This window comes from Molothrus aeneus, chromosome 15 (assembly GCF_037042795.1).
Source record: "Molothrus aeneus isolate 106 chromosome 15, BPBGC_Maene_1.0, whole genome shotgun sequence".
NCBI classification, from domain to species: domain Eukaryota; kingdom Metazoa; phylum Chordata; class Aves; order Passeriformes; family Icteridae; genus Molothrus; species Molothrus aeneus.
The window spans coordinates 10,848,728-10,863,226 of NC_089660.1; the positions used below are offsets into that span (position 1 = coordinate 10,848,728).

The 14,499-nt window shown below is 46.7% G+C and overlaps 1 protein-coding gene across 8 annotated transcripts in view; it reads right to left on the reverse strand.

The window, feature by feature from the left end:
- Positions 1-14,499, reverse strand: part of ACSL6 (acyl-CoA synthetase long chain family member 6) — a 55,110-nt gene that overhangs the window by 16,363 nt on the left and 24,248 nt on the right. For all 8 annotated transcript variants that reach the window (XM_066560116.1, XM_066560117.1, XM_066560110.1 and 5 more), the window contains 9 exons: positions 11,547-11,767; positions 9,843-9,957; positions 8,987-9,051; positions 8,482-8,583; positions 8,261-8,360; positions 7,426-7,604; positions 6,559-6,591; positions 5,527-5,578; positions 588-661 (listed from right to left, as the gene is read on the reverse strand). In XM_066560116.1, the coding sequence (XP_066416213.1) occupies positions 588-661; positions 5,527-5,578; positions 6,559-6,591; positions 7,426-7,604; positions 8,261-8,360; positions 8,482-8,583; positions 8,987-9,051; positions 9,843-9,957; positions 11,547-11,767 (941 nt within the window). The remainder of the gene's footprint in view (positions 1-587; positions 662-5,526; positions 5,579-6,558; positions 6,592-7,425; positions 7,605-8,260; positions 8,361-8,481; positions 8,584-8,986; positions 9,052-9,842; positions 9,958-11,546; positions 11,768-14,499) is intronic.

The following is a 14,499-nucleotide window of genomic DNA, read 5'->3' on the forward strand; positions in this document are numbered from 1 at the left end:
GTTTCTAAACATGAGTTTACATGTTGTGTGAAACAGATTATAAAGGCACTTGGCCAGCACTATGCTATGCTCTATTAGAAATATGTATAACAAAACCTGAAATATACTGGAATATCAATGAAATTAACCATGAACCATTCTGGTAAAAAATCATGTATGTTCTTATATATATACACACACACTTTGTATGCAGAGAGGTGTCAAATAAATGGTGACATTTTTGGGCACAATGGGACACAGAGAGCACAAGAGGAGCTTGAACTCCTCTTCAAGAACCCGTTGCAACTGTACAGGGCTTGTATGCTCTCCTAATTCTTCAAAAAGAGTTACTGAATTAATTTACAGAAGTCAGCATTGTTTCTCAGAAGCCCTTAGTGCCCTACAGAGCCTGGGAGCCAAGGCTGGAAAGAGGATTTAATGCCCTCCAGTACTGTAGACTCAGCTTTGCTCCATTCCCATGGATTTGGCCCTCTGAGCAGGAAAAATGTCATCTTTTATCTGCAAGAGCATCCTTCCAGCCCATGCAGGGCCTCAGCTCAACCCACACACCCTGCACATGGCAATGTTTTCTAGCTCAGGGTAATCACCTCCGTCACTTTCAAAAAGCCTGAAAAATCCGCCACCACGTTTCCATGGGTCAGCATAGCACCTTTGGGATTTCCTGAAAGGAAACAGAGAGGCAGTTTAAAAGATAAGCCAGAAGGTAACTTTGAAAAACTGAACAAAAAAAGCCAAAACAATAAATGGTTAAAATATTATGTTTGCTTCTTCAATTTTGAAACATATGTAATTTTCACCATCATTTCTGTGCACTAATATGAACCAAAACCACTTCAATACTCGAAACTCAATAAAATGATACTGCAAACAGAAATATTTCTCTTGGAGGCTCTGGAAAACAGGTTCCAGCAGCAATAGCCCAACTGCAATTTCTGAGAGTGCTCAGATGGAGCCACTCAATGAGCACAGCCATCAGACTTGGCTGGCTGTTCCAGCCTCTCTTGGGAGGATTTATTTCATTCAGATTTTGACTAAGAATGACCTTGAACACCAAGAAACACTCTTTAAAAGGCTATTAGACTCTTAACCAGTACTCTGAATAACATGAGAAATGCAGAGAGCAGTGCAGGTAAAAATTAGGCTACAAGAAGACCTTTTGAGACTAAAATTAAGGGAAGTAATGAATAGTAGCAGCAGCAGAGGTGTCTTGAAGACAGCCCTAAATCCATCAGGGAGCCAGCAGAGCCCCTGTGTAATGTTCCAGAGCTGGGCACTGCCTCTACAGCATTTCATCCGCCACCAACCTGCATCTCAGCACCACCAATATTTGCCTTTTTACACTCCTTTTACACCATGGTCAGCTGACCATGGTACACCTCTTGCATTTCATATCTTTTGGACACAAAACCAGAATGTTTGTTAAGCAAATACACAGGCTGGAACCTCCATGTTCACAAAAAAGTGACATGGAAGGCTCTGCACATCCTCCTATCACAGCACTGTCCCTTTTCATCACCCTCCAAGGCTTTACTTGTGAAAATAAGGTGTAGCTCAGCTCAAATAAAGATTATGGGGCCAGCCTCTTTCTCTCCAACATGTTTTTAAGCAGATTGTTTTAATTCCATCACACCACTGCCACGTAGTTCCTGCTGCTCCGTGCGAAGGCAGATCAGGGGAGCTTTACCTGCAGGTGCCCAGTGTGTCCCCAGAACACTGGGCACAAGCAGCCTGGCAAAGCTCCTTCAGTTAATGCAACAAAACAGTAAACCAGCCAGAATTTCATTCTGCCTTCCTCAGATTAGGAAGAGACTGTGGTGCTTTGTGAGTATGTTTCAGCACAGGAAAGTATGTTTAATCCTCTCATTTCAGAGCAGTTTGAGGGCTGTGCTGGTAGCAGCCCTCCAGTGTGGGCATGGGCACAGACACGGGCACACTCAGCACTGAGCCCTGCCAGCACCCCCACCATCACTCTTACTCAGCTTCCCAAATAATTAAAGGCAGGCACAAACAGCAGTAGCAATTGTTGCATACATTTATTGCAATAGAGCAGGATATTTTTAACACAACATATTATACTGAAAATCCCTATTTGCTGCTCTAAGTGCCTTGAGTAATTCAGTCCCAAACACTTGCAGATGAAGATGATGCACAGGAGGTTGGTTTGGTCCCATCTGAAGTTCATGACAGCTTTGCCAGCCATGGCTGCTCCCATGCCAACATGCTGAACCAGGCTCACAGGTGCCAAACCAGCCTGGCAGGTCATTTTCACAGCTGGGTGCACACATGGATCCAGGCTCCAAGAAACATCCATGAACAGGTGTCAGTTGTGCATACACACACGACTCCAGAATCACTTGTGTTACTGAGGTGTGTCCAGCCAAGCACTGGTGCTCAGCCCCTGCAGTTCTAGAAGCAGCTCTGCTCCTGCAGTGTCACAGTGGAGAGGATGTGCTCAGTACTGGTTTGGAAACTCAAAACTGTGCCCTCTGGCACACACCTGGTCCCTGCACCTTGACAAAATTCTTCAGATGTTCTTTGGAGGATTTCAAGTGTTCAGTGCCAGGCTGGGTGGGGCTTGGAGCAAACAGGTCTAGGTGAAAGTGTCCCTTGCTATGGCTGGGAATTGGAACTAGACGTGCTTTGAAGGTCTCTTCCAAGCCAAACTATTCTGTGATTCTATGAGATTTCTCAGATATTTGACTCATTTACTCACTCCCCCTCTGACTTGAATGCAGATCCAGTATCTCTGCCATCCCTGGAAGCAGTGTTAACATCCTGACTCCTTCTTCTGCATCCCTCTTCTTGTACAGGCTCAACACCCTGGACAGGCTCCAGTGGTGATGGTGTCTAAGCAGAGCAGCAGTGTTGGAGCCAGGAGAGGCTCCATCAGGAGAAATCCAGAACAAACCATGCTGTTATGGGACAGCTGCAGCTTTTTGGGTTGGGGGACTCCTGTAAGCTTTAACCTTCCTTAGTAGTTCTAAGAGTTAACCTAGAAAAAATAGGTGCCCCTTTCTATGAGCCCTTTCCCAGAATTACCACTTTGAGAGAAGAGGGTTGGCAGGGATGCTGCTTTTCTATTTAAAAAAATCAATGCCATTTCTGTAACACTGCTCTTGTTTGAATTTCCTCACAAAGACAGGCCCAGTGACTGTCCTGTTACAGAATGGATACCTTGCAACCCATCAATAAACCAGGAATGTCAAGTCCTCCTTGTCTTGGTGCCAGGCTTGTTTGGTAGTTCTCATAAGCAATAGTAGAACCTTTAAAAGAATAGAAGAACCTTTTCCACATTGCCAAAAGGGTCTTTCAAGTGCTTCAGCACAAATTTGATGGTGTGATCCATCAGTGTTCTGGGATGCAAGCACTTTCCTCCCCTGAGGAGCTCTGGCAAAAAGGAAGATGCACTGGCCAGGCTGGGAGAAACCACTGGGAAGCAATTTTTATCCACCTGATCAGTGGATCCTTGAGGGAATGACAGTTGACTGATTTCTCTGGAGTAGCCAATATGAAAAATTGTGTCCTGACAGTTTGGGGATATCTATGTATCTTTGGCCCATTTCCAAGTGCTGATGGCTTCTTGGCACAACCATGGAAGTTGCTCTTGTCATCCAAGATCAGCAACCACAGCCTCTCTTTTCTCCCTGAGGAAGCATTGGGGCATCTGATCCTGTCAAAGAAAAGCAAGTGTTAAAGTCTGCTCCTGGGGAATTCTTTGCAATTCTACAATTTTCAGGTGACAAATTCTAGAGCAGAGATTTTTTTCATACCATACAAAAATATTTAAAACCCTTTGGAATTGGAAAAGCCCTAGAGAGCATATCCTTTGGCAGAAAATTCTAAATTTAGTTACTAAAAATTGCATGGGCTATATAAAACCCTTATATCAAAGCACAATGTAGAAAACAGACCAGAGTGTTGATGCAACCTCTGGAAAAGGCAGAGAGTGATGTGCAAAGTCCTGCAACAGCAGAGGATGGGCTCATGCATCACAAATCATTGTTATGAGAGGGTTCAGTTTGAGATGATTTGCAAAATTGGAAATCTCTGATTTGGATGGGAGAAGGGAAATGAACTTCCTGGTTGTCCTATTTCTGTAACTCTGGGCATGTTTCTAAGAAAAGCACAAAATCGGAAACTGGCCCATGATTGCATCTGCAAATGAAAAAGAAAATCAAAAGAAACCTTCTCTATGCAGAATTTCTTATTTAGAAATAAAAATGTCAACAATAACGTGACTTGAAAAATAAGTGCTCTGCACTTGACCATGCACAGAAACACACCGTGCCTGCTGCATCCACAGCATGGCTCCTTCCATTTCCACTGCTCCCATTTGTGCCCAGCCACTTTGCACTCACTCTGTACATGGCTGTGATGTTCATGTCCAGCACTGAGGTCAGTCTTTCCCATTTAGGAATTCCCAGTGCTGGAACAGAGCAGAGTCACAGGCTCCTTTCCCTCAGTGCCCTGTCCTGGGCAGTTTGAAGTGCAGATATCAAATCTAAGGACCATACACAAAGGTAAAATATCCCTTTTAATACATCTTGAGCTTGTACTTGGATAAAGCAGTTGCCTACCTGGTGTGAAGCACAAGTCTTTTCTGGGAGGTGGAGGATGAAGGTGTTCCCTCGTGCACAGCCTGACCTGCCATCTGAGGAGCACCAGCAGCTCCCAGCATCTTCTGCTGAGACCAAACTGAGGATGCTTTGGTGTAGGACCAAGCATTAGGCAATCCCAAGAGCACAGGTGGATCTGGAAGAGCTGCTCCAGCAGTCCCTGGAGCATGGACCTTCTCTGCAGGCAAGTGTGAAAGCAGTGTCCCAAGCAGTGATGCCTTGTGCATCTGCCCACACAGCTTTCAGGGAGATGTTACAGAGGCTGAGCTCCCAAGAGTAGGAAATTCCTGCAAGCTGATGAAGACCAGGGTCTGAAGAGAGGAGAAAGAACTGCCCCTACTAAGAACAGGCAGGAAAATGATGCTGCCCCTCTCTCCAAGAAAAAGAGGCCAGCAGCACATGAGTACCAGCACCAGGCTCATCCCAAACCTCTCCAGCACTTGGTGTCATGAGCAACACACAAGAAGAGGAGATGGAGGTGACAAGGACCTTGGTGAGGCTGGAGACATCAATGTGCTTAGGATACAGAGAATGGAGAGCTGTGGAACCACATTTTAGGTTTTTTGGATTTTTTTTTTGGTTAATACTTGCAAAAGATAAATACCAATCAACCAAGTGCTTCACAACTACACAACAAAATGGGAAGAAGACACATGGGTGGATTTTCAGACAACTGCAAAATCATACTGGCAAAGTGTATGTCAGAGAATTCAGTTGAAAAATAAATATATTGTTATTTTTAATTTGCAATCTACAGAAGTATATAAACCTATATATTCTTAAATATTAAAAATGCCTAGAAATATCATTGCCATATCAGTATAACAGCAAGTCTGTATGTATTGAAGTTGGATTCATAATTAATTTCATAAGATATTCTAACATTTCAAGATTAAAATGCCTCTTTTACCTGTAGTGCCACTAGTAAAACAGACAATTGACAGATCTTCTGGTCGAGGAGGCTAGAAATACAAAAGGAGATTAAGAAAATCACATCAGTCAAATGCAGATATGTCAGTGGTAGAGACTGTTGACATTGTAGAAACCTAAAGATCAAACCAATTATGTTTTTGCTCTGACAAGAGAAAAAAAAAAGCTGTAATTCCCCTCAGCATATTTAACCAGGTTTCTTCAGCTAATGCAGACTCTATTCCTGCCTTTATGCTGTGCTCCAGCTGCACTAAGGGCATGCTTTAGTGTTTGTCTCACAGTTAGTATTTTCCAATCCACCACCTATATCTTTAGACATGTGGCACAACTTGAGATAATTCATCAATTTCCAGGTCAATTCTGGAAAGAACTCCACAATAGGGGACAAGATTCCAAAGCTGCTGATTGTTCCCATTTCCAGCAGCATCTCTGTATTCTAGTGCACCACCCCATACGTGCACTATTTTGGGTCATGAATGATTAAATAAACAGCTTGAATATCAGAAGCTGCTTTTCAGAGTTTTGTATGAATATGAGCAGCCAGTGAAAAATATCAAAGCAATTTTCCCAAAATATCCCATATAAATACATCCCAAGTAGTGCTTCTGAACTATAGGAACCCCAGCAGAAAGTGAAGGGTAGAGAGACATTCCCCCAATGCCACCAGGGTAAGGTAGTGGAATTAGGGTAGCTTAACAATGGCATTTAATTTCTGTCCCATTAACACATTCACAGTAGGATGAGCTATCTCAATTAAGTGTTCCAGGTAGAGGAAATAAAGCAAATACTGCACATTGTTCCCTATGGGGGTGGTGAAGCCCTGGCCCAGGTTGCCCAGGGAAGCTGTGGCTGTCCCACATTCCTTGAAATGTTCAAGGCCAGACTGGACAGGACTTGGAGCAACCAAGCACCCATGGAAGGTGTCCCTGCCCATGGCAGGGGGGTGGAACAAGAGCTTTAAGGTCCCTTCTGCTGCAGTTGTAAGTGGGAAAAGCAACAAGCCAACACTCACCACAGGCACATGTCGGCTCTCACGGCCACAGTCCTGGAAGAGATGAAAGTAACAAAAGTGATTTCCACCTTAATTCCTGCAGTGTAACCCACTTGCTAAAAATCTGCCATCCACTAAGGGAGAGTGTAAGCTAAAGCAGACAAATTCCTAGCTGGCACTGAGGACATCTTCATTATCCTGAGTTTCTTGCCTCAACTGCAGTGCCTTCCTTGGATTTCAAGTAGTGTTTGGGTATTCAGGGTATTTCAAACAAGTATGAGGCTGCAGGCTTACATGTAGTGTGGGTGAGGGTCCCTAGTAATGCAGAGTCCCCAGGCAAGTGCAAAGGAGAGCTGCTTTATTGCAAAAACCAGGCCTTTTTAAGGAGTTTGCCCATTATCAGTTACATAGTTTTAAAGCATAACAACCATAATTCAACCAACCACCATAAACCACAATGTGAACACACAATGGTTTATAACTTGTTTTCATACTCCTAATTCAGCTGAGTCTCTTTCCCACAGTCCTCTTCTACTTAGCCTAAGTAACAGACCTGAGCCATGATTTTACAAGGTAAAATCTTTTGTAAAGTTTTACTTATTGGTAACATTGTATGAGGACAATGTCTCAAATAACAACCCTCTTCCCATGCTTAAATAGCAGCTGATAGCATGCTTGAGGATAAAGAATTGAAATGTTGGCTCTGCTATCAACAAGGAATAACACCAAGAGGCAAGTGCACCAAGCATCAGCATTATCAGCCACAAGCTGCTCTTTTGTGCTCCACAGACCCTGAACCTGGCACACAATTCACAAGTCCCTGTGCAATGTACTGTCTTTTTACAGATATTACAAAAAATAGTAAAAGGGGACAGAGAGCAAACTCACCTCCACCTCCTGCATGGTCTGGATGCGAACCCCACAGCTCTTCCCTCTCTCTGTCAGCTCCTTCTCAAATGGGTCCATCAGGATTATAGACCTCAGGCCTGGTGTTTCTTTCCTCTCCACATGGTCAAGGAGTATCTTGGCTTTTTCAGGCTTGTCACAAATGACCGTGGAAATGTCAGCTGCAAGAAAAACAGCCAAACAAGCTGTTTGTAGTAAATCTTTAATGCAAGATTAGCTCATAGCTAACACTATATCAGTTCTGATAGTCACTCCAGGCTACACCAGAAATCCCAGCATACAGCACATGCTTCTCTTGAAAAATGAGGAAAAATGCAGCCTTAGCTAACCTAACTCAATGACAAAGCTGTAGCTGACATTTATGATTATTCTGGGAGTCAGTTCAAAATATTCAAATTAGTCCCCACATGCATTAAAAAAATCTAGGAGGCAAAATATCAAGCAACACAAGAGTGGGTGGACACATTCCCACATCCAGAGCAGCCCTTATCCATGTCTATGCACAACCGGGCATGTGGAAAATGCAACAGAGGCAGCACAGAGACACGCAGCTTCTCAGGAACCTAAGTGAATTCAAGACACTCAAGTATAATCACAATGTCCCATCCCTGGAAAGTGTTCATGGCCAGGATGGATGAGGCTTGGAGCAACCTGGTGTAATGTGTCCCCGCCAATGAAGAGAGAGTTGGAACCAGATGAGCTTTAAGGTCCCTTTCAACTCAAACCATTCTGGGATTCTATGATCATCTGTCTTTTAGAAGCAGAAAATGAACCATTCTGAGCAACAGAACTGAGATCACATCAGTTTGGATTTTACCTGTGTTGACAATGTACCGAATGGCTCCAGGACCTAAGGTGTCATACAGGGGAACCACCACCATGGAATAGGTGTAGCAAGCCAGCTCAGAGATGATCCACTGAAGGAGAACATGGAAGCACAAAGGTGAGAAGGGGCCACGAGAGCAGATACAGCTTGAGAACAAGCTGACAGGTCAGGAAAATTATTAATACAACATCAAGTTGGATATAAAATCTCACCTCTGGGCGGTTTTGAGCGAAGACGCCAATGAACTGCTTTGTGGATGGCTTGCAGCCCTGCTGCAAAAGGCCTGAACCCAGAGCTTCTGCTCTTTCAGCCACCTGGAATTTGGAGAGGAGAAAATACATAAAAAAGAGGAATATAAGCAATACCAAATTAAGCCAAGACTTACAGGGAGGCTCTCAAATTATTGTATTTCCTATCTAGAAGTCCAATTTTTATGTTATCATGAACCATCATTAGCTGACTAGCAGTTGATGAGGTCGGCGATGCCCCGTGGCTCCAGAGTGCCTCAGTGCTGCTCTCAGGAGTGGGCTCATGGCATGGAGCCAGCCCCTGAAAGCTGACACACCCATGCAACACCTGGATGTGCCAGGCTGGGGACAGCAGGAAGCATCAAATGGTGCATGAGCAACCTCCTGGTCTAACGTGCAGGCACCCCAACACCCCTTCTTGTGTTGGGCAGGGGAAGAGGATGCACAGTGGGTGTCACATCCAGCTCACCTCCTTGTAGGACAGCCACTGGTAGGGCTGCTTGGGCTTCCTGAAGCCCAGGCAAGGGCCATTCTCTGAAAGACACAAGCAGAGATGATGAGTTATGGGGAGGCAGTGCCAGGAGTTAACACATGGGGCCACGATGTGGGGGAGCCCTCCAGGAGTAAATCCATAGTTATTGGGTTGGTTCTCACAGCAATCTCCAGCAAACTACACACACAAGTGCATCTGGTGGGAGATGAGTTGCTGGAATCCCCCAAAAAGGCCTCAGTCCTCCCCACTGACAGCAGCAGTTTGCCCTAAACAGCCTCAATAAAAGACACTTCTCCAAAGGTCACATGAGCATTAGTGTCTGATAAGGGCACTCATCCCACTACTTGTGCTGACTTTTGATTTTAAAAGGTGAAAACTACTATATTTAGCCCAGCCTACTCTGGAGGAAGGTAAAACAACACACAGCAGTGCAAGACCAGATGAAAATTTGAAAAGTTTGAATAATTTGCTAATGGTATCTTACTTGCAGAAATCCATTCCTCCATACACCTACTGAGTCCTTCATTTACCCCTGTCTTGTGGGGCAGAATATGTGCAGATCTTCTGGGGTTTTTTATGGTACCAAAAATACTAATCTGACCATGACATTGTTGCATCAAATGAGGGAGGACACCATAAACAGCAGACATGGAAATAGTTATGGTAGAGCAGGGAAGAGTCATCATGGCTCTTTGGAGTGGAAAGTGATGATTCTCAAGAGTGTGAGAGCTCTGTGACGATACCAGTGACCATGGGGTAAGAACACCTGCATGGCCTGGTCTCCACCTCTCCCAACTTCTGCTCCTAGGCCTCCTCACCACGGTGCTCTCACCAGAGATGCTGAATCCCCTCCTGAAGACCTCGTACATGGTCCTGGCATCATCGTAGTAGTGCGTCAGCAGCTGCGGGCTGTCCCCAATCACCGAGCGGCGCGCCCCAGCCAGGCCCTGCGTGACATCAGATGACACAAAATGACACAGCCAGCAGTACTGCCCAAGGGTGGGAGATGGGGAAACTCCCACCATAAAGCAGCACACTTCCCAAATGCCAGCAAGACCTCTGTCACCACCACCTGCCCCAAGACCCAAAGGGATGTGAGAGGGACCTCATTGACCTCAGCACCTCAGGGATATGGAGAGCCCTCTGGTCACAGAGAAGCACTTGACCCAGCTCATTGTCTCTGAGATCATTGATATTTCCCTAGGGAATTTAATAAGGAATTATGGATCTGGAAGTAATGGAGTGGGGATGTGCTGGGGGAAGCAACGGCTCTGGGCTCCACAGGTCTCCAGGACTAGCACCATGAGCACTTCCACAAAGACATCCAGGCCAACATGAAGGACAGACCAAGGCAGAGCCCAGCCCCCAGTGCCATGAGCTCAGCAGAGGTGTTTTAGGAGTGGGCAACCAGGGTGAGAATGACCAAACCAGGACTGCACTGGGAGCCAGAAAAAAAGTGTAACTAAAGCCCTAATCACAGGGAAAAACTATCTTGGAAAATGTTAATTCCTCCCACCCTTTTAAAAAACTGTTGGAATTAAAGACAATGACATCCTAGAGGGAACATCACAAAAGGCTTTAAAAATTCTCATCTCACTTTCAGATATTAAAATAAGTGGAGACAATACTCGGAAATATTTCTGTTCTTTAAGACAGAGCCTTTTGCAAGGATAACAATTAGTAACTCCTCAGCCTCAGGTTTACTTTTTCTTACTGTTACCAAGTTTGCAGCACCAAACTCAGCAATGGGCACATATGAAGAGTGCCAGGTGATCTGGTCTCATCAGCTGTTGCCTTTCAGTTGTTTCTCCCATTCAATGGCAGTGCCTCTAATTTTTTGCCACAGATGGTTGAGCAAAGCTGAGACCAAAATTTTACTGACAATCTAAGAGAATAACATGCTGTATTCTAGTTTTTTAGTTTGCAGGAAAAGGTGAAGTGATGGGGTGAAGTGATGGGGTGAAGTGATCCCTGGCACAGTGCATTACATGGTTGATTTCAGGATGAGGTTGGGGAACTACCAAAACAATAACAACAAAAAAGCCTTCCTGGCGTGCCCTGTGGACATAGATCTATAGGAACAAGTCCAGAGGAGCCATGAAGGTAATTAGAGGGATGGGACACCTACCCTATGAGGAAATGCTGAGAGAGTTGGGGTTGTTCAGCCTGAAGAAGAGAAGGCTCTGGGGAGACCTTAATGAAAGGGGCTGGAAAGGGACTTTTTACAGGGGCACATAGTGACAGAACAAGGGGTAGTGGCTTCACACTGAAATAAAGTGGGTTTAAATTACATGCTAGAAATAAATTCTTCCCTGTGAGGGTGGTGGAGCCCTGGCACAGGGTGCCCAGAGAAGCTGTGGCAGCCCCATCCCTGCAAGTGTCAAAGGCCAGGCTGGATGGGGCTTGGAACAGCCCGGTCTAGTGCCCATGGCAGGCGGCTGGAATGAGATCATCTTTAAGGTCCCTTGCAACCCAATCCGTGCTGTGACTTCCAGGCACACAGACCTTGGGGAAAGCCAGCGGGGGTTGCCCTCACCTCGACTTCTTCCGACTGCATGCGCAGGTCGCAGGGCGGCTTCACGGCGCGGGGCCGGCTGGCGAACCAGTAGGCGACGACGGCGGCGAAGGCGCCCAGGCCCACCAGCGCCGTGGCCGGCAGGTTGCGGAAGAACTGGCTGAGGTCATCGAACTCGGGCAGCCGCAGGCTCCGCAGGATCTCCTGAGCCTGCATCTTCTCCACCAGCGAAACTGCAACCTCTGCAAGAGCCACAAGGATGGGTCAGGCCGGGTGAGGTCAGGCTGAGGAGGGGCAGAGGCAGCACAGGGCTCGGGGAAGAGGAGAACATGCTTTGCCTCATCAGCCATAGCAGACACCCTGCTCTGCTGAGCCAGGGGCTGCCTGCCAGTGGCCACCCTAGCTGAGAAAAACTGCATCTATGGAAGAGACACAAGAAAAGAGGAAGCATCCATAGCAGGGTGAGCCAGAACAGATAGCTCACTCCCTAAGGACAGCTGAGCACCAATGTACAGGAAGTGATGCAGCTGCAGTTATCTGGAGTGAGAGGTGCTGGGACAAGCTCTAGGATCCAGCTAGGACCCCTCAGGGCTGCCAGGAGCTTTCTCTGCCTTCCCTGAGCAGGACTGCACAGACAGTTGTGCTGGGCTCACAGAGTGGGAGCTGCTCCTGGGAAAGGCAAGGTCACACTGTGGATCAGGCATTGATCTAGACTCTGCCACGGCAGGTTATCCTGCTTTTCCCTTTTGCACAAACAGAAACAGCCACCAGAGAGAAGGAGCTAAGCAGGTGGCTCACTGCTCCAGAGTGAGAGGTCAGGCGGTCCCCTGGGGACTCGTGTTGGGGCATTGAGTGCACGAGGAGCATTTTAAATAACTCCTGTTTACAGTGAGAGCCCTGTATCAGCTCCTCACTGAGGAGTCCCCAGTACCGGCCAGCCCTCTGAGGAATGAGCCAAGCAGGTGCTGCCCGGGGGAATCCAAACAGTTCAGGTTTCCCACAGCTCTATTTATGACTTTACAAGAGTCAAGGTCTTAAAAAAGTTTTTCAGCCACATGAGCCCAGGCAGCCCTTTCCCTCTTGCCCTCTGGCCTTGCTCCAGCTTGTGGAGTTCCATGGCTTCACTTCCATGAGGGGGCCAGGACTTCCCACACAACAGCACCACTAACACAAACCTGCTTTTTTCCTCCTGGGAGCAGTGTCTGGGCTGCACTATCCTGAGAGTCCCGAGGGTCAGGACTATCCTCTAGTAGCCTTCTCCTGTGTTTGTGCCAAGTGAGCATTGGGGCTGGCACAGGCCAGGTGGTGAAGAGAGGGGCACCCTTTGCACAAGGCTCTGGAGAAGGTTGGTAAGTTTGCAGCCAACATAACAAACAATTAACCTCACTCACTTTTGGGCTGTGAAATGGTGAGGGCAGCAGCAAGGGGACAGCAACACAGAGCCCATGATCAGGGTCATCCATCTCCCCCTGAGAGCTCTAGCCCAAATGTCCCTCTGGCCCCATGCTGCTCCCTGCTGCTGACCAACATCCCACAGCCACCTCTGCTCCCAGAGAACTCCTGACTCTGCAAACCCTCTGGGACCCCAACCAGCCTCTTCAAGAATGGTTAAACCCCTCCAATAAACACATCCAGATGATGTTACTGGGAGATACCCACAAGCCTCCTGAGATTTGAGGACCTTTTCAGAAATTTCCACATGTGAAAAAATACTGACTATGCAACTGCAATAATGTTGGTATGAACTGTGCAGTGAGGCACTGGCACAGCTTGCCCAGAGAAGCTGTGGATGCCCCATCCCTGGAAGTGTTCAAGGACAGGATGGATGGAGCTTGGAGGAACCTGGTCTAATGTAAGGAGTCCCTGGTCATGGCAGAGCATTTGGAACTGGATGAGCTTTGGGGTCTCTTTCAATCCAAACCATTCTGGGATAGAATGAGTCTATGAACTGAGACAGAGTACTGATTTCTCCCCTCAATATTTCTCAACACCAGACTATGAAAAGCAGCCTGACAAACATACTTTTACTACAAAAACTAGGAGAGCTTAGCAAGGGAGCTATTAATTTGCTGATGAATTGCCTATTTGTGCAAAAGCATTTCAGCAAGTCCCAATTAAGACAGTCTGCTCCCAGAAACAGCCTATCCCACCAAAAGCAGCCACCCAGCTTGCTGGTTACACTGAAATCCTGGGAATTACTCCCTCAACAGCTGCCTGTAAGTGCTGTTTTGTATCCATCTGTGCAGTTAAGTTGAAAATGGAAAGCTGGGAAGGTGCCTGTGGGAACAGCACTGCCATGGGGGGATGCTTGGCTACAGCCATATGCTTCTGTCCTGATTCTGCCCTGCTCAGCTGCAGGGATTGCCTGGGTAGAAGCAGGACCAGGCCTTTACACCCATCTGGGTCGAGGGCATCCATGGACATCCAGAGCTCATAGCATCAACAGAACAGTCATGAGAATCAAGGCTGCAATTTCTGTTCACATTCAATTTTGGCACTGCAGAGTTCACACAAGTTACCTTTCACAAGAGTTAATCCTGGGTTTTGCATCCTGAAGTGATTCATGTTAAGTCCATCTGCTCAGAGCAGCCAACCTGCCCTGGGATGGTGGCCAGGAAAGGGGCCAGGTGTGTTTGGGATGATCAGAGAGAACTGCCTCAGCCCCTCCCTATACCTACAGAAAGAGGGGTCAGGGGTGCTGGCTCACAGCCTCCTCTGACGAGTCAAGACAGGCAGGGGAGCACCTCATGGTCACACGCTCTGGGAATACATTTCTCATGTGATCAGGAAAATAAATCATAGTAATTGAAACCCAGCACAGTTGGGCTGGGTTACCCATCAACAAGGCAGGGTTGCACTCCAGACTGCACAGCAAGCAGCTGCTGCTGTCACCTCGGGCTCAGGATCAGCAGAAGGATGCTCTCCACACCCCTTCTCTACATTTCTGTTATCTTTGTGCCCCATTTTTGCTACC